Genomic DNA, 25213 nt, shown 5'->3' with positions numbered 1-25213 from the left:
CGTGCGCCTCTTAGTGAATTTGGTTGAGGGAAAGGGTGCGGGGCCTAATTTAAGAGCGGCGTACTCATATGCTGTCTTCATAAATCTAGTATCTAGTAGTAGGGATGGTCCGAACCGAGTTCGGATCGGGTTCGTACGAACCCGAACCCTCGGTAATGATTCCCGCTGTCTGCCCGATCCGTGCAGCGGGCAGATCCAGCGGGAGAAACGCCTGGAAAAATGGGATACAGCCATAGCCATAGGCTGTATCCCATTTTTCCAGGCGGTCTTCCCGCTGGATCCGCCCGCTGCACAGAGCGGGCAGACAGCGGGAATCCGATGCCGAGCGTTCGGGTTCATCCAAACCCGAACCTCGGCGGGTTCGGACCATCCCTATCTAGTACCTCCCCCCAGTAAATATAGTGGGGGATTCTGACTCTACAAAAGGTCTGATGTCTGGTTAGTATTTAGATAAATTCTCCTTTGACTTTGTAACCACCCGTCTTGGACTGCCCTGCTCCTTCACCCCCCTTTGGTGTATATTCGGCATTACAACAGAAGAATCCCCAATACGATCAGCCACCGACAAACAATTGCTGCAGCAAGGAAGTCCATTCTCCATTGCTGGATAGAACCCTCTCCACCGACAAGAAGGCTCCTTCTTGAGAAACGAGTTCATCTCTTCCGTATGGACTGGGTACAGGCCTCTTTACTCAAAGAAAAGAAGGTCCAACATTTCTACCTCACATGGTCTAAATTCCTCCCTCTTACCCCACTGCATGTAAGAGACAGACTGAAGCAATGCTTCCGCAATACAACATTGTATTAAGAACAGAACATTAGTGGTAGAGACCCATTTGATTTTCATTGACATCAAGTCTAACTGCTGACCTCATCTCCTTCCCCAAGATGCTGCTCCTCCTCCTTTCCTCCGGGTGCCCAGAGCCACCACCCCCCCCCCCCACCCCCCCCCCCCCCCCCCCCCCCCCGCCCCCTAAGTTGTCATGTTAAAAGATCCATTATAATATGCTTTATCTTTATGGGGGAAAAAATTTGCTATCATATTTTTGTTTTGTTATTTGTTGACAATAGGCTCATTGGATCGTACTCCTATATTACTTTTGACCTTCCCCTTTCCTTTCTGTACCCCTTCCCTTTTGATGCTGTTGAAAAATTCCAATAAAAACAGGGTTAAAAAAAAAAAAAATCCCCTTTGACCTTGAGGGAACAATGGGAACTGATATAGGCCTAAAAGAAGAGAAATAGAAAAAGAATGGAGAAATACACGTACAAAAAAAGAAAAGCAACTACTAAATTTAATGAGATCTGGAGTAGATGGTTAAGTACCCCTGACCTTGCACCCACAGGTTCTCGCACATGATCTCCACTTATGCTTCCCATATAGCAAGCCAAAGGTCCGCTTGTAAGGCTAGACGTTGCTGGATATGTTGGGAATAAAAACAAAATTCTGTAAAGAACAAAACTAAAAACTATTAAGGTGAAGCTTCTGATAAAGCAGAAGGCCCCGGCAGCAGGAAGACTGGATCCTTCTGGCAGCTCTGCAGGTCCAAGGAGACAGGAATCAATCCCAGTAGTGGCTATTTGGTTAGTGATCAATACACCAGCTTTACCGTGTGAGGTCTCCAACAAACAGCTCCTCATAGCTCATAGGCTGCAGCGGTGGTCTTTCCTGGTCACTGATTGGCTGAGTGGAAGGATTATACTCTGAGCCTTGTCTTGGAATTAGGTTAAAGAGATGAGTGATGGGGAGGCCTGAAGAAGATTAACCAGAACTGTGGTGGCACTAGTGGGAGATCAGGAGAACCAGAACTGTTGTAAGGCTCAGCAAGGGACCAGAAGATGAACCAGAGCTCTGAAGGGACCAGAAGAAGAACAATAGCTGTGGTGGGACCAGAGGAAGAACCAGAGCTCTGACAGGGCCAGAAGAAGAAGAACCAAGGCTGTTGAGGGATCAGAAAAAAAAGAACCAGAGCTCTGGTGACACTAGAGGGGGGTAAGAAGAACAGGGAGAACCAGAGTTGTGGCGAGACCAGTAGGGGAATCAGAAGAAGTAGAGGTGCGGTGGAACCAGTGGGAGACCAGGAAAAGAACCAGAGATATGGTAAGACCAGAGAAGAAAAGGAAGAAGAAGTGCTGCTGTGGAATCAGCAGGGGATTAGAAAAAGACTCAAGAGATGTAATGGGAGCAGAAGAAAAATAACCAGAGTTGTGGTGAGACTAAAGAAGAAGAAGAACCAGAGCTGTGGTGGGACCAGAGAAGAAAAAGAAATAGAGCTGTGGTGGAACCAGAGAAGATGAACCGGAGCTGTGGTGGGACCAGAGAAGAAAAACCAGAGCTGTGATGGAACCAGAGAAGATGAACCAGAGCTGTGGTGGGACCAGAGAAGAAAAAGAACCAGAGCTGTGGTGGGACCAGAGAAGAAAAACCAGAGCTGTGATGGAACCAGAGAAGATGAACCAGAGCTGTGAAGGAACCAGAGAAGAAAAAGAAACAGAGCTGTGGTGGAACCAGAGAAGAAAAAGAAACAGAGCTGTGATGGAACCAGAGAAGATGAACCGGAGCTGTGGTGGAACCAGAGAAGAAAAACCAAAGCTGTGATGGAACCAGAGAAGAAAAACCAGAGCTGTGATGGAACCAGAGAAGATGAACCAGAGCTGTGAAGGAACCAGAGAAGAAAAAGAAACAGAGCTGTGGTGGAACCAGAGAAGAAAAAGAAACAGAGCTGTGATGGAACCAGAGAAGATGAACCGGAGCTGTGGTGGAACCAGAGAAGAAAAACCAAAGCTGTGATGGAACCAGAGAAGAAAAACCAGAGCTGTGATGGAACCAGAGAAGATGAACCAGAGCTGTGAAGGAACCAGAGAAGAAAAAGAAACAGAGCTGTGATGGAACCAGAGAAGATGAACCGGAGCTGTGGTGGGACCAGAGAAGATGAACCAGAGCTGTGGTGGGACCAGAGAAGATGAACCAGAGCTGTAGTTGGACCACATAAGAAAAAGAAACAGAGCTGTGGTGGAACCAGAGAAGAAAAACCAGAGCTGTGAAGGAACCAGAGAAGAAAAAGAAACAGAGCTGTGATGGAACCAGAGAAGAAAAACCAGAGCTGTGATGGAACCAGAGAAGAAAAACCAGAGCTGTGATGGAACCAGAGAAGAAGAAGAAGAAACAGAGCTGTGGTGGGACCAGAGAAGAAAAAGAAACAGAGCTGTGGTGGAACTAGTGGGAGATCAGATTATGATCAGGTTATGGTCTGGAGTCGTTGTCATCTGGGGATGCCATTCTATGTTGTGGTCTGTAGTCGTTGTCGGGGGGTCGTCTTCCTGGGTTGTCATCTTAGGTTTTTTATAAAAACTTTCAATGAACATAATATGGTAAAAAGAAAAAAACAGGTCTGGTCCATCTGTGCTTGAGTGATGTAAGATCCTGAGGAAATCCTCCAAACAAGTATGATTGTATCTGTGGATCCATCTCTCTCTACAGGATGAACCTGTGGGATATAAGAGATCATTACTGGTCTCACACTCGAGTGATGGCTCCTGTCCTGCATGGCCGTGTAAGGTGACTCATGTTCCTGATTCTACTGTTGTCTCCTGACTGACCTTAGTCTTGTTCCTGTATCACGCACCTATTTCTGGCCTTTCCAGCGCTCGCTTTCTCCTTGTTCTCCGCTATTAACTATTATTAATAATTTATTTAGATTTATAATTTAATTCTATTTAAAAATTTGCAGTCTTCCAGTACTTATCAGCTGCTGTATGTTCTGCAGGAGGTGGTGTGTTCTTTCCAGTCTGACACTGCGTCTCTTTCTATAAGGATTTGCTACTGCTCTGGACAGTTTCTGACATGGACAGAGGAGGCAGCAGAGAGCACAGAGGACACACAGGACACACAGTAGCTGATAAGTATTGGAGAATTGAAGATTTTAAAATAGAAATAAATAAAAATCTTCTGAACCAGATGATCTGTAAGAAAGTACCCATTTTTCTACATTATTGTCCAAAATCTGTAGTCATTAAAGGTTTAGAACAAATGTTATCACCTACCCACAGTCTAACGATCCCAAGACTGGAGAAAAACAAGGACATTTTAAGTGGGGGTCCCTCAGACCTCCAACAATCAGGAAGTTATACCGTGGATAGGGGATCATTTTTTGATCTTGGGATAACCCCTTTAAAATGGGACTAGGCTGCAAAACCTCACACAGCCACAGGGGCGCTATGTCTGCAGACTGTACAGTCTTTATAGACTGTTTTTTCGAATCCTATAAATCTCCCCCCCACACTTACCACAGAGGAAGGTGAGATTCAGCCGCTCATTGTAGTTACCTAAAAGAAACAAAGGAATTGTTTTATTCAGCACAAGATCTACAACATGTGTGTGTGTGTATATATATATATATATATATATATATATATATATATATATATATATAAATAACATATTTTCCAGCATATAAGACGACTTTTTAACCCTGAAAAATCTTCTTAGAAGTCAAGTTCTATAGACCCTTGGCAAAAGTCTGTACATATTGTACTTGTGTGGTGATGAAAGTAGTACTAAAGTTTTGCCACTAGATGTCACTGTATTACACATGTGTATTTGGAAGCTGCACAGCTGAAGGATGTAAAGGGTTATTGTTTCTCTATGTGTCACCTGAATCTGTTGACCAGTTTGTTTTTCTTCGCTCCTCTCTCCTTATTTTTTCTGTTGCACTCTTCACCCATTCACAGCGCACGTTAGTTACGCTGGGGAAGTAAGTCACATGGGTGAAGGAAGTGCAAAGGTCTCTCATGTTGGGCATTGTGGAGGAAGGACGCAAGCTAGATAGCTCTCTACAGTGGTCCTATCTGGGCCCTGGCCCGCTGCCAGGACGCCGTACCCTCAAGGGTCAGTCTTAGCTCTAACAACTTTCTTCTCAGTAACGCTACACAGCACTATGCACTGTTAAACCCTTCTTAGGAGAGGACAAGCCAGAGACAACCACGCCGTGGACAAGGAGAAGTAACAGAGCGGGACAGTCTTCACTAAAGCCAAAGAGCTAGGAACTAATCTGGATAGAGCAAAGTTGCAGTAAGCCTATGAACTCTGTTTTGCAGCGCGGGTGTCAGCAGGAAATCTTTACCATTCTGCTTATCCCAGGTATCTCAGGTCTGGGATCTGTGTCACCCTCTAGGAATGTTCAGCCAAATCTAGTGGGCATAAGATGGCGTGAAAACTATTTAAGGTCAATACACGGACACAGGTGTTGTTGTTGTTCTTCTTCTATGTATTCTACCTCATCCTCCAACATCCCGGCAGAGCACAGTACTACATGGGTTGAGACTCTCGCAGCATCCTCCTCTCTGCTACTCTGCTTCTTTGTATCACTCAGAACACTACTCAGTTTGCACGACTATATCTTCTACTATATTCCTACTACAGATCAGGTTGCTGTATTGTCAATTATTTGTCTGGAACTATTGTCAAGTGCTTTATTGAGATAAACCTCATAATCTTGTAACCTACTGCAAGCAAGCACTTTCTAGTAAACAACAAGCCTATCTAAGTTAAAGAGACTCTGTAATTTTTCCGTTTTCCACCGACACAGCACACACCGCAAACTTGGAACAGTTCCCCTTTCTGTGGGTGGTGGTTCCGATAGTCCGGGAGGGTCACTACACCACTCTGGCCATCCGTGATCACTCTAACCCAAGGGACCCCGTAGCAGCCCAGCAGGACACTGAACAAAGGGAAAAAAGTACAACCGGCCTTGTCAACTAAAAGCAGGCGTGCCCTCACACCTGTGTGCCCCCAGCCACTGGCGTCACAAAGTAACACCGCAAGGCCCGGCTGTATCTCGGCCATCTACCTCCGACGTGGAGTCACACTTCACCACCTAGCAAATGACCGGCCGATCCTCCGACATTACATCACCAGGGGCTCACCACATGTGCAGCCTTCTCTCCCCAATCCCCGCTATACAATTCCTATATCCTGTAGTAGTATTATTATTATTCCTTACCGTGCTGGTGGTGGCGGAGCTCTGCATGAAACTGTTCTTGACTAGATCCATCACCTGCCGGGCCAAAGAAACACAGGAGTAAGCAGAAATGATGTGACTACTACCCCCTCCTGACTATACCCCGGCCGTTACACCCACAGGAGCCTCCAACATACTGACAGGGAGAAAGAGTTGGCTGAATTCCCAGCTACAGTGTCCAGTGGGAACATGAAGCCAGTTACAGGAAGGATGGACAGGCAGGAAGTGGAGCGATGAAGACAACAGAGCAGACAGATTCCATTAGAAGTGGAAGGAAAGCGTAAAAGACAGAAAGATTGTATTAAAACACATCAGCTTTTCTGGCTTCTCCATTGTATTTCACTTGTATTTCCATTGTATTTTTTTGACTTGCTTGTCTTTTTATTGTTTATATGGATGATTAGATTATTAGGATTTCTCACCTTTTTATCCAGGAGACAAGTGAACAGCAGAATGAAGAAGCCCTGAGGGAAGGAGTCAGAAGAGCAGAACAATATAATATACAATACAACACAATACAGTACAATAGTGATAGCCTGAGAGTTACGAGGAATAAGTGGACTCCACCATCTGCTGTCCTAATGCTATCAGACACAGAGTACGGCCACTATCAGATACAGAGAACGGCCACTATCAGACAGAGTGCACGGCCGCTACCAGACACAGAGCAAGGCCGCTACCAGACACAGAGTATGGCCGCTATCAGAAACAGAGCATGGCCGCTACCAGACACAGAGCACGGCCGCTACCAGACACAGAGCATGGCCGCTATCAGACACAGAGTACGGCCACTATCAGACAGAGAGCACGGCCGCTACCAGACACAGAGCAAGGCCGCTACCAGACACAGAGTATGGCCACTATAGGACACAGAGTACGGCCGCTATCAGACACAGAGTATGGCCGCTATCAGACACAGAGTATGGCCGCTATCAGAAAAAGAGCATGGCCGCTACCAGACACAGAGCACGGCCGCTACCAGACACAGAGCACGGCCGCTATCAGACACAGAGTACGGCCACTATCAGACAGAGAGCACGACCGCTACCATACACAGAGCAAGGCCGCTACCAGACACAGAGTATGGCCACTATAGGACACAGAGTACGGCCGCTATCAGACACAGAGTATGGCCGCTATCAGACACAGAGTATGGCCGCTATCAGACACAGAGTATGGCCGCTATCAGAAACAGAGCATGGCCGCTACCAGACACAGAGCACGGCTGCTATCAGACACAGAGAACGGCCACTATCAGACAGAGAGTACGTCTGCTATCAGACACAGAGCATGGCCACTATAGGACACAGAGTACAGCCGCTATCAGACACAGAGCATGGCCACTATAGGACACAGAGTACGGCCGCTATCAGACACAGAGCATGGCCACTATAGGACACAGAGTGGAAGCAATCTGAGGATTCTCTGCGCACAGTCCATACACCCATTAGACGCCATAGAGCAGTGCTTCTCAAACTTTTTCTATTGGAGCCTCACCTAATAGACTAAATAATGCCTGGGCCTCACCAGACTGACCAAGAAGATGCTGGGCCTCACCATCTGTGATAGAAGTCCATGCAAAGATAAAAACTATTGCTCAGTCTACCCTTCATTTGCCTCCTAACCTCTGTATAACATTAAATAAGCACAAAATGAGTCAATAATGGTCCTTAACCAGAGATTTTTGCATTTAGGGAAAGAACTGTGCAGCTTATAGTCACTTTTGTGAATACTGACTCCTCAGCTGGGCCTCACCAACAACTAGGGGGCGCCTCACAGTTTGAGAAGCACTGCCATAGAGGATCACGGTTACACAGTTGCTCCATTCCATGGTTTTGTCTAGCTGAATCCTATAGTGACCTAGTGGGTCCACGCTCCGGTCTGACATGAAAGTCAAGAGAAAGAGGCCAAAGTATCATGTTACACGACTGAGAAGCTCGGCCAGTCACACGGAAGAATCTTCTAGGATAAAACTGAGATCTCCTACATTACAGTACAGATGTCTTATTCTTCCCAACAAGAACTTTCCCCCACATACAGCAATATCAGGGAGAAGAATAACTTTTTGGAGACATATTACCTGGAGAGGGTTGAGCAACACAAACAAGTACTGTAAGTAGAGATTTGTTGGGCTTGCGAACAATGGAATCCCAATTGCCCAGGTCAACCCAAACTGGGGTGTACAGAACAGCACGGCCTTTACCAGCTTCTTCACCACATCCTCGTCTTCACTCTTCCCTTCCGAGACTGATGGTCGGAGAAGTTTATGGATCACAACCATAAGAATGAGAAAATTTAGACCCATAGTTACAATGGCCGGGATATTAAATGCCATCACGGCTCCAGAACTTCTGTCCAGCCAGCAGGCAACATTCATCCTATAATGGTGCGGGAAATATGCCATGAAGGTTCCCAGTGCTATAACCACAGGGCAGACGTATCCCAGTATGATGGAGGGGACCAGGAATTCTGTCTTTGTCACATGGTGGAAGACAAAAACTAATCGACAAACCAAAAACATGCTCTGAACTAAGGTCCAGCAGAAGAAACCTAACAGGGAGAGGTGGGAGCAGAAGGTGAGGGCCACACACAGCGTCACCTGGACGTCCTGCTTAACGAAATCACACGCTAGAAACGATAGATTAAAAGTCAAGAGGAAAGCCGACATGTTAAGGATGGACACGTGTCTGTACACGGCCACGTCCCTCCTGGATCTTCTCAGGAGTATAACCTGTATTGAGATACAAAGGAGAAGAGACAAACTGGAGAGGCAAAGTCCGACCCTTGTGATGTAGCTCAATATGGCGTCATTAAGGTTATCATCTGATACGACGCCTGACATCAAGACGGCAAAAGAGGTCAGGTGATCACACATACATCGGGTCATCCCGTCTTTGACTTGGGTCTGACAGCCATTGGATGACCACTTGTTTAGAGTAAAATTCCAGTACACGCACGTGGCGGTCCGGTCACAGACTCTGGTTCCACAGGTGAAGCTCATGTTGACATTGGCCACGTGATTGCTCTTACTATTCAGCATCATAACTTTGGTCTGTATATCACTGGCCAAATAATAGGAGTAACTCGTCCTCCCGTCGCTGTCGAATTGACTGCTGAATGTGTTGTTCTGGGGTTTACAGGTCAGAGAGAAAATGCTGACATCACAGTCTGAGGCGTAGTCTGCGGCCAGTGATACGGTGCTGTTGGTGGTACCAACCTGCATAATTTTATTATTGTCTAGAGAGTCACAAGCGGTCACGGTGTACTGCAGGTCTAAGTTCTCGTAAGAAAAACTGAAAGGTTCATAGGTGGTGGACATCAGGGGGAAGAGATTCTCCAGACACCAGAGAAGTTGTGAACCAAGACTTTCCTCCATGTCGAGTGATGGATCCGAGGACATGTCGCTCAACAGCTGGTTGGCGATGCCGAGAACTTGCTAAAACAGAAGAAACAACAAAGTCAAGTCTTTAAGTGTTCCTGCGATACAGACACATCAGAAGGTTTAAACACACAGATCCCGACTGAGTCAGGAAAAGTCTCTCTCGAATCTGTGTCACATGACTCAAACGTTTCAATGCAAGTCTATGGGGCTCGTCCAGATCTCAGATCGGGCAGAAGACTTAGACCATGGCACGTCCTCCTATGGTAACCATAAGGTGATACCATATACACACATTAGTAAAAACAACATCACTATGTCTTGTGGGCTCTAGAACACAATCTGCTACAGGGAACAGGGCCCCAACCTGCTGTGTGACATGTCTAATACTGGGGTCTTCTGTTTCAGAGGAGTGTGCATCCCACAAGATCTGTGTGTGTGTGTATACATATATATTAGAATACAACATACAGTAGCTGACATAGTAGAACTAACTATACGTTTGACCCTCTACATGCTATAACAATGTTAATATGGAAGCATCTATAACAAGAACATCGGCCACAGAGTAGTCATACAAGAACGCCAGCCATTGGTAACAGCATTAACATCTATGTAGAAGAACAACTATCTAATCACTGGACACAACAACGAATAGTCAGAGAGGAAATATATGGAAATGTTATACTCACATTTACTGTATCCACACTAAAATAGAGGTCCGCCATCTCCATATTACTTGTGAGATTTCCAAGTATATAGAGAACCAGGGGCACTTGACTTGACTCAAATCCATCAGAGGAGGTTGTGGCGTAACTCCAGAGCGACTGTAATACACCGAGTCCCCCGCTATTCAGCTGATTCTGCATAGGGATGTACAGGATATAACTACTATAATACTGCTCCTATATACAGGAATATAACTACTATAATACTGCTCCTATATACAGGGATATAACTACTATAATTGCAAATGTGAGAGTAATGAATAGCCGGCACCACGTATATCGCAGGTGGGGGAGGTTCAATAAATAGCACATGCAGCTACCACGCCTGAAGTGTAGACCCTTGGAGGTGCTCAAAAATATATACCAGAGAAAACGCACAGTATATAGTTGACAACCAGACGAAGCGCGATAGAGCGCGAAAACGTTCGTTGATATAGTGACGCTCCCTGCTTTTCCATCTTCCCCCTTCCCTGCCGAGTGAACCACGTTCTTCAATAAAGTTTTTTCCACGACCCCAAGCGGTGAGTGCCACTAGTGTTTTTCATCAGTATTTATAACTACTATAATACTGCTCCTATATACAAGAATATAACTACTATAATACTGCTCCTAAATACAGGAATATACTACTATAATACTGCTCCTATATACAGGAATATAACTACTATAATACTGCTCCTATATACAGGAATATAACTACTATAATACCGCTCCTATATACAAGAATATAACTACTATAATACTGCCCCTATATACAGGAATATACTACTATAATACTGCTCCTATATACAGGAATATAACTACTATAATACTGCTCCCTATATACAGGAATATAACTACTATAATACTGTTCCCTATATACAGGAATATAACTACTATAATACTGCTCCTATATACAGGAATATAACTACTATAATACTGCTCCTATATACAGGAATATACTACTATAATACTGCTCCTATATACAAGAATATAACTACTATAATACTGCTCCTATATACAGGGATATAACTACTATAATACCGCTCCTATATACAAGAATATAACTACTATAATACTGCCCCTATATACAGGAATATACTACTATAATACTGCTCCTATATACAGGAATATAACTACTATAATACTGCTCCCTATATACAGGAATATAACTACTATAATACTGTTCCCTATATACAGGAATATAACTACTATAATACTGCTCCTATATACAGGAATATACTACTATAATACTGCTCCTATATACAAGAATATAACTACTATAATACTGCTCCTATATACAGGGATATAACTACTATAATACTGCTCCTATATACAGGGATATAACTACTATAATGCGGTTCAGGGAAGAAACAGAGTGCTGCACCTCACACCTATGGCTGATACTAGTGCCGCTAGGCTAAATAAAAAACACATCAGAATTTTGTGTATGAATTGATCAAGCCATACTGTCCCATGTACCTCGTGCCGGTATCTGATACACATGGGTCCCTACACTAAGTCCACACCATGCCAGTCAGTGGCCACCAACCCCGCAGGCGTGCACAGTCAGGGAACGGGGGCCATGGGACGGCCCTGCGACCCCCATGCCACAGGACCAGACCCAAAAACACCACACCAGAACCCGGCCAGCACCGCCGGCGGAGAAGGTCGCCCCCAAGCAGCACAAGTCTGGATAAGGTATTGCACTCACCATAGCTGCAGCAAACAGAATGGGAAAAAAACAGGAGGGATTAAAACCATGTGCACTCAGGTGTCTCCTGCTAATTGCGGTCATGTGGGTCTCACCAGGAGGAGTGCAAAACACGGAGAAAAGAGAGAAACAAAATGCGGTTCAGGGAAGAAACAGAGTGCTGCACCTCACACCTATGGCTGATACTAGTGCCCCTAGGCTAAATAAAAAACACATCAGAATTTTGTGTATGAATTGATCAATTCATACACAAAATTCTGATGTGTTTTTTATTTAGCCTAGCGGCACTAGTATCAGCCATAGGTGTGAGGTGCAGCACTCTGTTTCTTCCCTGAACCGCATAACTACTATAATACTGCTCCTATATACAGGAATATAACTACTATAATGCAGGAGTATACAGAGAACAGAGCCCGCACTACAGGTATATCAAGGCTTACTGATGGATAGGTATGTAGACTAGTCCTGTGGATGAGACCTATCGTGGTGGTGCAGCTGGAGAAAAGGAGACTGTATATGGCATAAGCAGGTAGACAAAATCCAATGCACTCACCAGTGATATCGGTCTTCAAAGGTTTATTCAGTACAGATCACCATCGGGAGGGGGGAAGGTGGAACAGGTGCGGGAGCAAAGAGCAAACAACAGTTTCACGCCGCAGCGCTTTGTCAAGTCTGATACGTCACTGCCGGGATAGGCGGATCTTATATATCAGTCAGATCACCTGACACAATATACAGGTGCAACACAAGTGAGAAAAATAATGAAAAACAAATGATAAATAATAATAGAAATGCTATTCTTACAAGAAAACGCTCCAATCATTTCTCTCGTTCAGTCCGTTAGGACCGGTGGCATCTAGTTCAGCGATCCATATCGCCTCTTTTCTAAGGAGTCTCTGATGCCTATCACCTTCCCTATTATCAGGATCTACCCTCTCAAGCCCCAAGAATCGTAAGCATGTGGTGTCGCCTGCATGTGTCTTCACTACGTGATCAATGAGGCGGGGGACACCTTTCCCTGTTCTCACAGAGTAGGCGTGCTCTTTATAACGTGTCCACATAGGTCTTTTGGTTTTGCCTATGTAGAATTTGTCACAAGGACAGACAATGGCATACACAATAAATGTGGATCTGCAAGTAATCAGGTTATTAATCTGACAGATTTTGCCATTGAGAGTTATGGAGTCTACCGGCATAAGCTGGGGGCAGTAGTTACATGTGCCGCATCGTTTGTTGCCTTTAATTGGGGCTCTAGTGAGCCAGTTGCTATTGGCCTTCTTTTGCCTTTGGTTGATATTCATATTGAGAAGATCACCAAGGGTGCGATTCCTGCGGAAAGTGATTAGGGGGCCAGCAGATGCAATGTCACCTATGTCTTCATCATGTTCGAGTATGTGCCAATATTTATGTATACTTTTTGCTATGATATTGTTAAGGGGTGAATTCTGAAACGCAAATGTAAATCTTTTGCTTTGGCTATTTTCCCTGGGTACTGAGGCCAGGAGGTTAGTTCTGTCTAGAGTGTCAGCTTTTGTTCTAGCCTTTTGTATCACTTGTATGGGATATTCCCTAGCTAGTAACCTTTGTTCAAGTTCTGAGGCTTGTTTGGTGTATGTCTCTATGGTGTTATTAACCCTTTTTAGGCGTAACATTTGGCCGAACGGAATTGAGTTTTTAACCTGAGTTGGATGGGAACTGGCATAGTGTAGAATAGCATTGCAAGCTGTATGTTTTCTGAAGACAGATGTCTTCAGTCTTTCATCTATGACGTCTACTTGGACGTCGAGAAATTCCAAGGATTTTCCCCCTATTTTGTAGGTGAATAGCATGTTAACCCCATTTTTATTATTAAGAAAATCCACAAACTCGATGAACTCTTTCTCCTCGCCCTCCCATACTATGAACACGTCATCGACATATCTGAAGTATGTTTTGATGTGTCCAATAAATGGATTACGAGTGTTGAAAACCAGATCGTTTTCCAACTTGGCCAGAAAAAGATTGGCGTACGTACAGGAGACCGGCGTGCCCATGGCTGTGCCGATCTCCTGTACGTACCACCGATCTTCAAACATAAACACATTGTTCTGTAAAATAAATTTAAGGGCCTCCTTGACAAAATTGTTATATTCAGGACTTTGGTCACATCTGGCGACAAACCATTCGATCGCCTCTACACCCGCATCATGAGGGATGCGGGTGTAGAGGCTCTCAACATCAATGGACACAAGTATAGACTTTTCAGTAAGATGTACCGATTCTAATGCAGTAATAAAGTCACCTGAGTCCTTAAGGTACCCTGGGGTTTCAACTAGCAAGGGTCTCAAGGACCAGTCCAGAAACTGTGAGAGGTACTCAGTGGTAGAGCCAATAGCTGACACGATAGGGCGCCCAGGTGGTCTATCCAAGTCCTTATGGACTTTAGGAAGGAAATACCACCTGGGCGCCCGATTTACATTTGCGTTTCAGAATTCACCCCTTAACAATATCATAGCAAAAAGTATACATAAATATTGGCACATACTCGAACATGATGAAGACATAGGTGACATTGCATCTGCTGGCCCCCTAATCACTTTCCGCAGGAATCGCACCCTTGGTGATCTTCTCAATATGAATATCAACCAAAGGCAAAAGAAGGCCAATAGCAACTGGCTCACTAGAGCCCCAATTAAAGGCAACAAACGATGCGGCACATGTAACTACTGCCCCCAGCTTATGCCGGTAGACTCCATAACTCTCAATGGCAAAATCTGTCAGATTAATAACCTGATTACTTGCAGATCCACATTTATTGTGTATGCCATTGTCTGTCCTTGTGACAAATTCTACATAGGCAAAACCAAAAGACCTATGTGGACACGTTATAAAGAGCACGCCTACTCTGTGAGAACAGGGAAAGGTGTCCCCCGCCTCATTGATCACGTAGTGAAGACACATGCAGGCGACACCACATGCTTACGATTCTTGGGGCTTGAGAGGGTAGATCCTGATAATAGGGAAGGTGATAGGCATCAGAGACTCCTTAGAAAAGAGGCGATATGGATCGCTGAACTAGATGCCACCGGTCCTAACGGACTGAACGAGAGAAATGATTGGAGCGTTTTCTTGTAAGAATAGCATTTCTATTATTATTTATCATTTGTTTTTCATTATTTTTCTCACTTGTGTTGCACCTGTATATTGTGTCAGGTGATCTGACTGATATATAAGATCCGCCTATCCCGGCAGTGACGTATCAGACTTGACAAAGCGCTGCGGCGTGAAACTGTTGTTTGCTCTTTGCTCCCGCACCTGTTCCACCTTCCCCCCTCCCGATGGTGATCTGTACTGAATAAACCTTTGAAGACCGATATCACTGGTGAGTGCATTGGATTTTGTCTACCTGCTTATGCCATAACTACTATAATACTGTTCCTATATACAGGAATATAACTACTATAATACTGCTACTATATACAGGGATATAACTACTATAACACTGCTCCTATGTACAGGAATATAACTACTATAATACTGCCCCCTATATACAGGAATATAACTACTATAATACTGCTCCTATATACAGGAATATAACTACTATAATACTGCTCCTATATACAGGAATATACTACTATAATACTGCTCCTATATACAGGGATATAACTACTATAATACTGCTCCTATATACAGGAATATAACTACTATAATACTGCCCCTATATACAGGAATATACTACTATAATACTGCTCCTATATACAGGAATATAACTACTATAATACTGCTCCTATATACAGGAATATAACTACTATAATACTGCTCCTATATACAGGAATATACTACTATAATACTGCTCCCTATATACAGGAATATAACTACTTTCTTCTTCGTCTCAAGGCAGCACAATAGGGTTATTCAGCTCCTCCTTAGATCCTCCTAGGAACGCCCACCTAAAAAAACCTCATTAACCAGCACCAATCCCACTGTATGACTCCCTTTAAATCACTCCCACTCACACACTGACACGTGTTTTTTCATATCCTCCTAGCCTGGGAGGTTAGGCAAGTATATGCCATTTTAAGCCCACCTTGTATTAACACTGTTTTGTGTTTGTTTTCTTGCAGAGAGGCCGTTGAGCCTCAGCACTGCAGCCTAGGCTGCAGCAGGTACCCGGCCTTAGGTGCTGGGGCAGTTTTTGGGGTACCTGCTGGCATCGGTCAGGAGTTCCTGGACCTAGTTGCCGGAGAGAGATACCTGTGTCCCAGAACTGGTGTGAGGGATAGGGTGCTGGTAATCAGGCTGGCGTTCTCTCTCCCGTTCGGCCCGTGGTGCAGCGTGGGGGCGCGTGCGTTCCAAGGGCCGGCTTCTGCGTTCCACAGCCCTCTACCGCGTCACTTCCGGTCCGGAGTTCGAAGTCACGTGATCGGGCGCAGCGGATGACGCGCTGAAAGAGGATTGGCCACAATGAATCAGGTGATGCGGGTGACGCGCACAGGAAGTGCGTCACAGAGGGTCCCGGCATCCACGCATGCGCGGCTTCTGCCGGGATATTTAAGCAGGGAGAGTCTGCCGAGCGGTACCCTTTGTGCAGGGCAGCCGGATTCTCTCCTTGCTAAGGTTAGTGGAATTGCGGTTGCACATAGTTAGGGGGGTGGGACCCGGCCTACTAACTGTGTGTACTGTTATCTCCCTACAGATGTCTAGTGAATCATCTAGAGGGAAGAGGAGGACTAAGACTAAGCACAGGTTGTGCCGAGTATGTGAACAACCACTGCCTGATGATTATGGACATTCCATTTGCCATCTCTGCTCATCACAAGCGCCATCAGCCAAGCGCAAAAGAGACCAGTCTGGCCAGTCAGCTGAGTTAGCGACTGGATCTTCTCAAACTGAAACTTCAGCGTTTCTGAATGAGGCTAGATCATTCTTTTCATGGTTTAAAGAGAATATGCCTAGTAAATCAGGGGCAAAAAAGAAGAAAAGATCTAGCAAAAGGAGCGAGCCCTCCTCATCAAAATCTTCTTCTTCCTCTTCTTCCACTTCTGCTCCAGAAAGTGAATCCTCGGATGAGGAACCACCTACAGAGGATTACTATCTCTTCAAAAAAGAGCACGCAGACAAATTAATCAAGGCCGTCAAGGAGATTGTAGAGGTTAAAAAAGATAAATCATCTTCTCAAGATAAAGATAATCTTTATTATTTTCCACGAAAAAAGTCGTGTGTGTTATCTGGGCATCAAGTGCTCAAGACAATTATGGAGAAGGAGTGGAAGAAGCCAGATAAGAGGGTAATCCTGGGTTCTCGCTTCAAGTCTGTATATCGCCTTGATCCGGTTGAATCAGAAATGTGGTAAGCGCCAGGGAAAGTTGACACTGCAGTCGCCAAGTTGTCAAAAAACACCCTCTTCCCTGCAGAGGATTCGTCTATCTTAAAAGACGTCATGGACAGGAAGTCGGATGTCCTGTTAAAGAAGGCGCATTACAATGCCGCAGATTTGAGTAAAGCAGCCTTATCCACTGTCCCAGTGTCTAGGGCAATGCGCGTATGGCTTAGTCAATTAAGCAGACAGATTGAAGACCGAGTCCCAAGGGAGGAGCTGTTGGAACAGGTCTCAAGCCTGAAAGTTTGCGCAGATTTCCTGTGTGATTTTCCGATCGACGTCCTGAAGATCTCGGCAAAAACCATGGCGTTAGTGAACTCTGTGAGGCGTGCAATCTGGCTCAAGCCTTGGCCAGGTGACGTAGCCAATAAAAACAATTTTTGCAGCCTGCCCTTTGAACCTGGTCACCTTATAGGTGATCAGTTAGAGAAGATACTGGAACCAGCTAAGGAAGGCAAGGGACTCTCCTTTCCCATGTCTGGGAAAAAGAAGCCTTTCAAATTTTTTCGAGGCAAAGGTAGGAATGCCTTCAAGCGCAAAAGTTTCCAAGGCAGAGCTGACAAAAGGAATTATAATAAGGGCAAAGGAAAACAAGGAGAAGGACAGTCAAAGACCGAGTTCTGACGCCAGCCTCTCCCTTCATCCACCTCCGGTAGGCGCAAGGCTTTTAAAATTCTGGCAAGTTTGGCAAAGCATCACCACAGACGAGTGGGTTCTAAGCATAGTAAAGACCGGCTACAGAATAAATTTTGCTCACAGACCGAGACCTCGTTTTGTAGTCAACAAGCCAAGCAGCAGCATTGTACCATCCCTACTGGAAGAATTTCTTGCGAAAAATGCGCTAGAAGAAGTTCCGGAGGAGGAGAAAGGGAGCGGAGTGTATTCTCGGGTGTTTCCGGTGCCCAAGCCGGAAGGGAAATCCCGCCTAATTATAGACCTACGGTATGTGAACAACTTTGTAAAAAAGGAAAAGTTCAAGATGGACTCCATTCGGTCAGCAATCAGCCTTATACAGCAGTCAGATGTGATGGTGTCCATAGATCTCATGGACGCCTATCTCCATGTTCCAATCCATCCGATGTCCAGGAGGTATCTCAGGGTAGCGATTCAGGTAGGGGACGAAGTGATGCATTACCAGTTCAAAGCACTTCCCTTCGGCTTAACATCCTCGCCAAGGGTGTTCACCAAAGTAGTGATTGTTCTGGTGGCTCACTTGAGGCTTCAGGGAGTACAAATAGTCCCCTACCTGGACGACTGGCTCCTGATAGCTCCCTCTGTTCAGCTTCTGCTACATCATCTAGCTCTGACGCGCCAGTTACTAGAGTCAGTCGGGTTCCTGATCAATATCAAGAAATCGGACCTATCCCCTGCTACGACAAAGAAGTTCTTAGGCTTCTTGATAGACACGACTCGGATGAAACTTTTTCTGCCAACAGACAAAGTGGAGACACTTCGGAGGCAAGTTCATGCTCTGATAGAGACTTCCACAGTGTCAATTCGGCATGCCATGAGCACTTTGGGCTTATTGACGTCAGTCATCGAAGCAGTCCCTTGGGCCAGAGCAAGAATGAGACCTCTTCAGAAGGAGATTCTGAATACATGGGACAGGAAAGTGACGTCGTTAGCAACAACAGTGACGCTGTCACCTGGGACGCGGAAGGATCTGCAATGGTGGTTGATTCCCAACAATGTGAACAAAGGCAACAGCTTCCGTCCGAGCGATCCGGTAATCTTGACCACGGATGCCTCAGCTATGGGTTGGGGGGCCCATCTGGGGGGTCAGTGGGTACAGAGAGCCTGGTCAGCTATGGACAGGAAAGCAACGTCCAATCTGAAGGAGCTCAAAGCGGTGAGACTAGCCCTGAGACATTTCACACTGCAGTTGAAGAACAGGTCCGTGCTTGTCAGGTCAGACAATGCAGCTACGGTGTTTTATATAAACAAGCAGGGTGGAACCAGAAGCCCCAGGTTGGAGAGAGAGTGCAAGTTCATCATGTGTTGGGCAGAGGACACAGTAACATCTATCTCAGCGCTGCATATAAGAGGATCCTGCAATACAGTAGCGGACCTTCTGAGTCGTCGGACTCTGAGCCCCACGAGTGGCAACTCAACCCTACCTACTTCCAGGAAGTAGTCAGCAGATGGGGCCGACCTTTGTGGGACATGATGGCGACGAGGGAAAATCGTCAGGTTCGGAGGTTTGCATCACTGAACCCCAGAGACGAACCGGATATCCTCGATGCATTCTCAGTGTCATGGAGAGGCAAGTCCATGTACATTTTCCCACCACCAGTCCTTATCCCCAAGGTCCTGAAGAAAATCTTGATGGACAGCCCGAGGCAATAGTCATAGCACCATTCTGGCCTCGCAGGGTATGGTTCCCGTTATTGCTACGCCTGTCCAAAGGGATCTTCTGGAAGCTTCCACAAGTACAGGATCTTCTCATACAAGACGGCCTATTTCACCCTCACCTGGACCATCTCCACTTAACTGCGTGGAATATGAAAGATCTAAGTTCAGACGGTCTGGGCTCTCTGATCAGGTGATAGACACCCTATTGTCGGCCAGAAAACGCTCAACTAATAAAGTATACTCCAAATTATGGAGAAAATTTACAGTCTGGAGACAAGAGAAGAATTTCCAGAATATAGAGCTACCGGTGATATTGCAATTTCTTCAAGAAGGGTTCGTAAAAGGTTTGAAGGCGAACACACTTCGCGTCCACATGACAGCAATTAATTCCTTCACTGATGGCCAGTTTGCAGGTCACCCATTGATTATACGCTTCTTCAAAGCGTTAAAAAATCTGAGACCTGTCATAAAATCTCCAGTTTCTTCCTGGGACTTAACAACAGTCCTAAATGCGTTAACAGGTCCACCATTTGAACCTCTACAGTCAGCAGACATGAAGTGGCTATCCTGTAAGACTGTGTTTCTAATAGCCATCACATCGGCAAAAAGGCTGGGAGAGTTACAGGCCTTATCATCCAGAGAGCCATTCTTGAAGTTCATCCCAGATGGGGTATTAATAAGAACAGTTCCATCCTTCCTTCCTAAGATCTCATCTACTGAGAACATCAATAGAGAAGTCTTCTTGCAAAGATTCATGACGGAGCCGACGTCTGAAGAAGAGAGCAGACTTCACACATTAGATGTGGTCAGAGCATTAAAAATCTATCTAGATAGAGTTGCTCAGTCCCGGATAGATGAAAATCTGTTCCTGCAATTTGCTGGAGGCAACAAAGGGAAAAAGGCGTCGAAAGATACCTTGGCCAGGTGGCTGAAAACAACTATTCTGGAATCATACAGAGTTCAAGACCTACCACCACCAGAAGTTCTTCGAGCTCACTCGACAAGATCTATGTCGACATCATGGGCGGAGAGGGCTCAAGTCCCGATAATTGACATCTGTAATGCCGCATCCTGGACATCCCCGTCTACTTTCATCAGTCATTATCGACTAGACATGCAAGGTAGAGGTCCAGCCTTTAGCACGGTGGTTCTGAGTGCAGCAGCGATACCCACCCTTTAGTAGCTATTTAGCTCCCTATTGTGCTGCCTTGAGACGAAGAAGAAAGTAGAAATTTTTTTCATACTTACGTAATTTTACTTTCTTCGAGTCTAAAGGCAGCACAAATATACCCACCCTATTAAAAGATTAAGCATCTAGAAGGCTATGTTATTACACGTGTCAGTGTGTGAGTGGGAGTGATTTAAAGGGAGTCATACAGTGGGATTGGTGCTGGTTAATGAGGTTTTTTTAGGTGGGCGTTCCTTGGAGGATCTAAGTTGGAGCTGAATAACCCTATTGTGCTGCCTTTAGACTCGAAGAAAGTAAAATTACGTAAGTATGAAAAAAATTTCTACTATAATACTGCTCCTATATACAGGAATATAACTACTATAATACTGCTCCTATATACAGGAATATAACTACTATAATCTCTAAAGCAGAATGCGGTCGGCACCACTGACGCTGTGATAGCAGGAGGATATGCAGTGACACAGAAATTCCAACGGGGTGCTCCGTACAACAGAAGAATGTGTAATGTAAACAGTGAAGACAGAGGTCCGGGCACTCACCGATCTTCAGGAATCTTTATTCAGGCACAGTATACATCAGGGAAGGGAGGACAGGTGAAAGTGCGGGCGTACGCTACCCCAGTTGGGGTAGCGTACGCCCGCACTTTCACCTGTCCTCCCTTCCCTGATGTATACTGTGCCTGAATAAAGATTCCTGAAGATCGGTGAGTGCCCGGACCTCTGTCTTCACTGTTTACATAACTACTATAATACTGCTCCCTATATACAAGAATATAACTACTATAGTACTGCTCCTATATACAGGAATATAACTACTATAATACTGCCCCTATATACAGGAATATAACTACTATAATACTGCTCCCTATATACAAGAATATAACTACTATAGTACTGCTCCTATATACAGGAATATAACTACTATAACACTGCTCCTATATACAGGAATATAACTACTATAATACTGCTCCTATATACAGGAATTTAACTACTATAATACTGCTCCTATATACAGAGATATAACTACTATAATACTGGGCCTATATACAGGAATATAACTACTATAATACTGCTCCCTATATACAAGAATATAACTACTATAGTACTGCTCCTATATACAGGAATATAACTACTATAATACTGCCCCTATATACAGGAATATAACTACTATAATACTGCTCCCTATATACAAGAATATAACTACTATAGTACTGCTCCTATATACAGGAATATAACTACTATAATACTGCTCCTATATACAGGAATATAACTACTATAATACTGCTCCTATATACAGGAATTTAACTACTATAATACTGCTCCTATATACAGAGATATAACTACTATAATACTGGGCCTATATACAGGAATATAACTACTATAATACTGCTCCCTATATACAAGAATATAACTACTATAATACTGCTCCTATATACAGGAATATAACTACTATAATACTGCTCCTATATACAGGGATATAACTACTATAATACTGCTCCTATATACAGGAATATAACTACTATAATACTGCTCCCTATATACAGGAATATAACTACTATAATACTGCTCCTATATACAAGAATATAACTACTATAATACTGCTCCTATATACAGGAATATAACTACTATAATACTGCTCCTATATACAGGAATATAACCACTATAATACTGCTCCTATATACAGGGATATAACTACTATAATACTGCCCCCTATATACAAGAATATAACTACTATAATACTGCTCCTATATACAGGAATATAACTGCTATACAGCAGTACCTTTGATGAATACTTTTCCCCACAACCTTCCCCCAGTTATGGTCCCAGTATATTATATATATATATATATATATATATATATATATATATATATATATATATATATATCTGTGAATGATGAGATCTCCTGGATGTAATAGGGATGGGTACACACCTGAGACGCTTGTTCCGCCCACAGCTGTAGAATGTCGTCGCTGATAGATGTTGTGGCGATGTCTGTGTCAGACATAAGAAATCATTATCAGCTTTCATAAATCTTGGTTAAAGGGGAACTCCAGAGACTAAGCAGATTTTTTTTTGTAAGTACAATGCTTTAATAAAGATATAATAATTTGCAATAAAACTTTATTGAAAGAAATGTGTATTTTTAACGTGTTTTACATATTTTTGGTTGTAACTTTTAGGTTTTTTGGTTGTAACTATGTACATCCACTTGCGGTGACTGTCAGCAGTAAGGGGCGGCATAACCTACTCTGCTGCCACCAACACTATAAGAATATACAGAACACGGGAAGCGGGACCCTGGGCTGCACAGAACAGAGCAGGGGATGGAGACCTGCAGGGGTTAAATCACTTAACCCCTTCCTGGCTGGGCTGGGTGCAGCGCCACCCATTTGCTGTGCTGAGGCCCTAAGCCCACTGCACCTGTCTCAGAAAGGAAGGGGTTAAGTCATCTTTTTTGACAGCATCAATTACGATACTGGGGCTTAATGGGAAACTGCTAATATTAGCCCATAATAATCCCAGTCATTACCCCAGTATGCACTGCCACAGGGTTACTGGGAGGAGCTGGGGACCAGTAGTCCTGGGGATCATAATATGGCGTTCCAATCTAGGGTGGTAGCAGCCTGGTATTACTCGGGAAGGACCAACATGACTGGCCTATCCTACCCTGATGAGAAAAGTTGGGACATTCTTATTTTAAAGTATTTAAAGAGAAAGTCCCACCAACGTCAGGCAAGTGGGGGTGGGTGAGAAAAAAAACAAGTGAACTTACCCATCCCCTGGCCTCCGTTGTGCCGCTCCTGGGTAGCGTTCGTCGCAAACAGCTCTAGTCTTCTGCAGCAGCATCACGGTCCGGCTGAGCGATTGCCTGGTGTCCCACCCCAATAACTGATTGGCTAGGCGGGCGATAACTAAGGGAGGGTGTTGGCATTGCAGTAAGTAGAGCTGCAGGACAGGGGCACCGGGGTGGGTGAGTTCACTTGTTTTTTTTTTTTTCACCCGCCTCCCCGTCTGCCTGCAGTTTTTACAGGTGGTGAGACTTCTCCTTTAAATTACCAGTCAGGTAAAAAAAAGAAAACAGCAGCAGCCTAGTAGTAACACCGGTAGAACAGGACACTTTCTCTTAGTCTTTCCAGCCTAATAATACCAGCCTGTTACTGCCCAAACCAGGAGGGCCATTTTTAGTGCTCCAGGACTGCTGGTACCCCCTGTGGTGGTGAGTACTGGGGCAATACTGTGGAGGTTAGTGGCAGCCATTGTAAGGCCTAGCACTAAGCCCCAGCATAGTAATGGACCCCATTTATCAGACAGCTTCCACAACCAAGCCTGTAAGGTGGGAAAAAAACAATACACCAGAGAATTTTTTTTTATTGAAATACTAACAGTCAGGGTTAGTACCTAGCGTCATACACACCGCACGCGTCTCTAAGTGTGCGATTTCTGCCCAGAGACTGTTAGTCTTTCATGCTGTGTCTCACACTCCCAGTGTCTGGGGGTCTCACTCCTGCACTTCCTGCCAAATGTCCACAGGGAACTTAGAGGGTCAGACACCTACAGAGCCACACGGGACACCCCTATGGGCTACTACCCTCTGCGTCCCGGCTACATGGAGATAAATACTTGCTTACCTGTTATGGTCACTGAAGACATTGATGATGTTGTAGTTAATAGTGAACGTTCAGTTGTTAGTGGTTTTGTAGTTGTTGGTGGAGTAGTAGTGTCTGGTGGAGTAGTAGTGTCTGGTGGAGTTGTAGTGTCTGGTGGAGTAGTAGTGTCTGGTGGAGTTGTAGTGTCTGGTGGAGTAGTAGTGTCTGGTGGAGTAGTAGTGTCTGGTGGAGTAGTAGTGTCTGGTGGAGTTGTAGTGTCTGGTGGAGTTGTAGTATCTGGTGGAGTTGTAGTGTCTGGTGAAGTTGTAGTATCTGGTGGAGTTGTAGTGTATAGTGGAGTTGTAGTGTCTGGTGGGGTTGTAGTGTATGGGGGAGTTGTAGTGTATGGTGGAGTTGTAGTGTATGGTGGAGTTGTAGTGTATGGTAGAGTTGTAGTGTCTGGTGGGGTTGTAGTGTATGGTTGAGTTGTAGTATCTGGTGGAGTTGTAGTGTCTGGTGGGGTTGTAGTGTATGGGGGAGTTGTAGTGTATGGTAGAGTAGTAGTGTAAGGTGGAGTTGTAGTGTCTGGTGGGGTTGTAGTGTATGGTTGAGTTGTAGTGTATGGTGGAGTTGTAGTGTATGGTGGAGTTGTAGTGTATGGTGGGGTTGTAGTGTATGGTGGAGTTGTAGTGTATGGTGGAGTTGTAGTGTCTGGTGGGGTTGTAGTGTATGGTTGAGTTGTAGTATCTGGTGGAGTTGTAGTGTATGGTGGAGTTGTAGTATCTGGTGGAGTTGTAGTGTCTGGTGAGGTAGTAGTATCTCTGTTAGATGATGATGAATAAGTGCTGGGGCCTGCAGACAGTAACAATGAATATAATCAGACATACAGGGAGAGATCTC

At 44.7% G+C, this 25213-nt stretch overlaps 1 protein-coding gene across 3 annotated transcripts; it reads right to left on the bottom strand.

Moving 5' to 3' along the window:
- Positions 1–1277: 1277 nt before the first annotated feature.
- Positions 1278–24438, bottom strand: LOC138794521 (adhesion G-protein coupled receptor F3-like). Of its 3 annotated transcripts, XM_069973210.1 has the most exons (8): positions 24356–24438; positions 22657–22718; positions 10092–10262; positions 8101–9456; positions 6443–6484; positions 6003–6056; positions 4288–4326; positions 1278–3488 (listed from the first exon to the last, which is right to left on the bottom strand). In XM_069973210.1, exons 1-7 carry the CDS (start codon positions 24375–24377, stop codon positions 4306–4308), a joined length of 1728 nt encoding a protein of 575 aa, XP_069829311.1. In that variant the 5' UTR covers positions 24378–24438; the 3' UTR covers positions 1278–3488; positions 4288–4305. The 3 variants fall into 3 exon arrangements, with proteins under 3 accessions (XP_069829311.1, XP_069829312.1, XP_069829313.1); XM_069973211.1 differs by lacking the exon at positions 6443–6484; XM_069973212.1 differs by lacking the exons at positions 22657–22718; positions 24356–24438 and adding an exon at positions 12374–12506.
- Positions 24439–25213: the final 775 nt, after the last annotated feature.

This window comes from Dendropsophus ebraccatus, chromosome 6 (genome assembly GCF_027789765.1).
Source record: "Dendropsophus ebraccatus isolate aDenEbr1 chromosome 6, aDenEbr1.pat, whole genome shotgun sequence".
NCBI classification, from domain to species: domain Eukaryota; kingdom Metazoa; phylum Chordata; class Amphibia; order Anura; family Hylidae; genus Dendropsophus; species Dendropsophus ebraccatus.
This window is presented reverse-complemented; position numbering and strand designations above follow the sequence as displayed.

Bases quoted from the DNA above. Each gene is read 5' to 3' on its own strand.
- LOC138794521 (XM_069973210.1), bottom strand. From the start codon at position 24,377: ATGTCTTCAGTGACCATAACAG. The intron at 10,263-22,656 runs GTGTGTACCCAT...ATCCCTATGCAG, and splicing joins GGGCGGAACAAGCGTCTCAG to AATCAGCTGAATAGCGGGGG. The intron at 4,327-6,002 runs GTAAGGAATAAT...TGTTTCTTTTAG, and splicing joins GCTCCGCCACCACCAGCACG to GTAACTACAATGAGCGGCTG.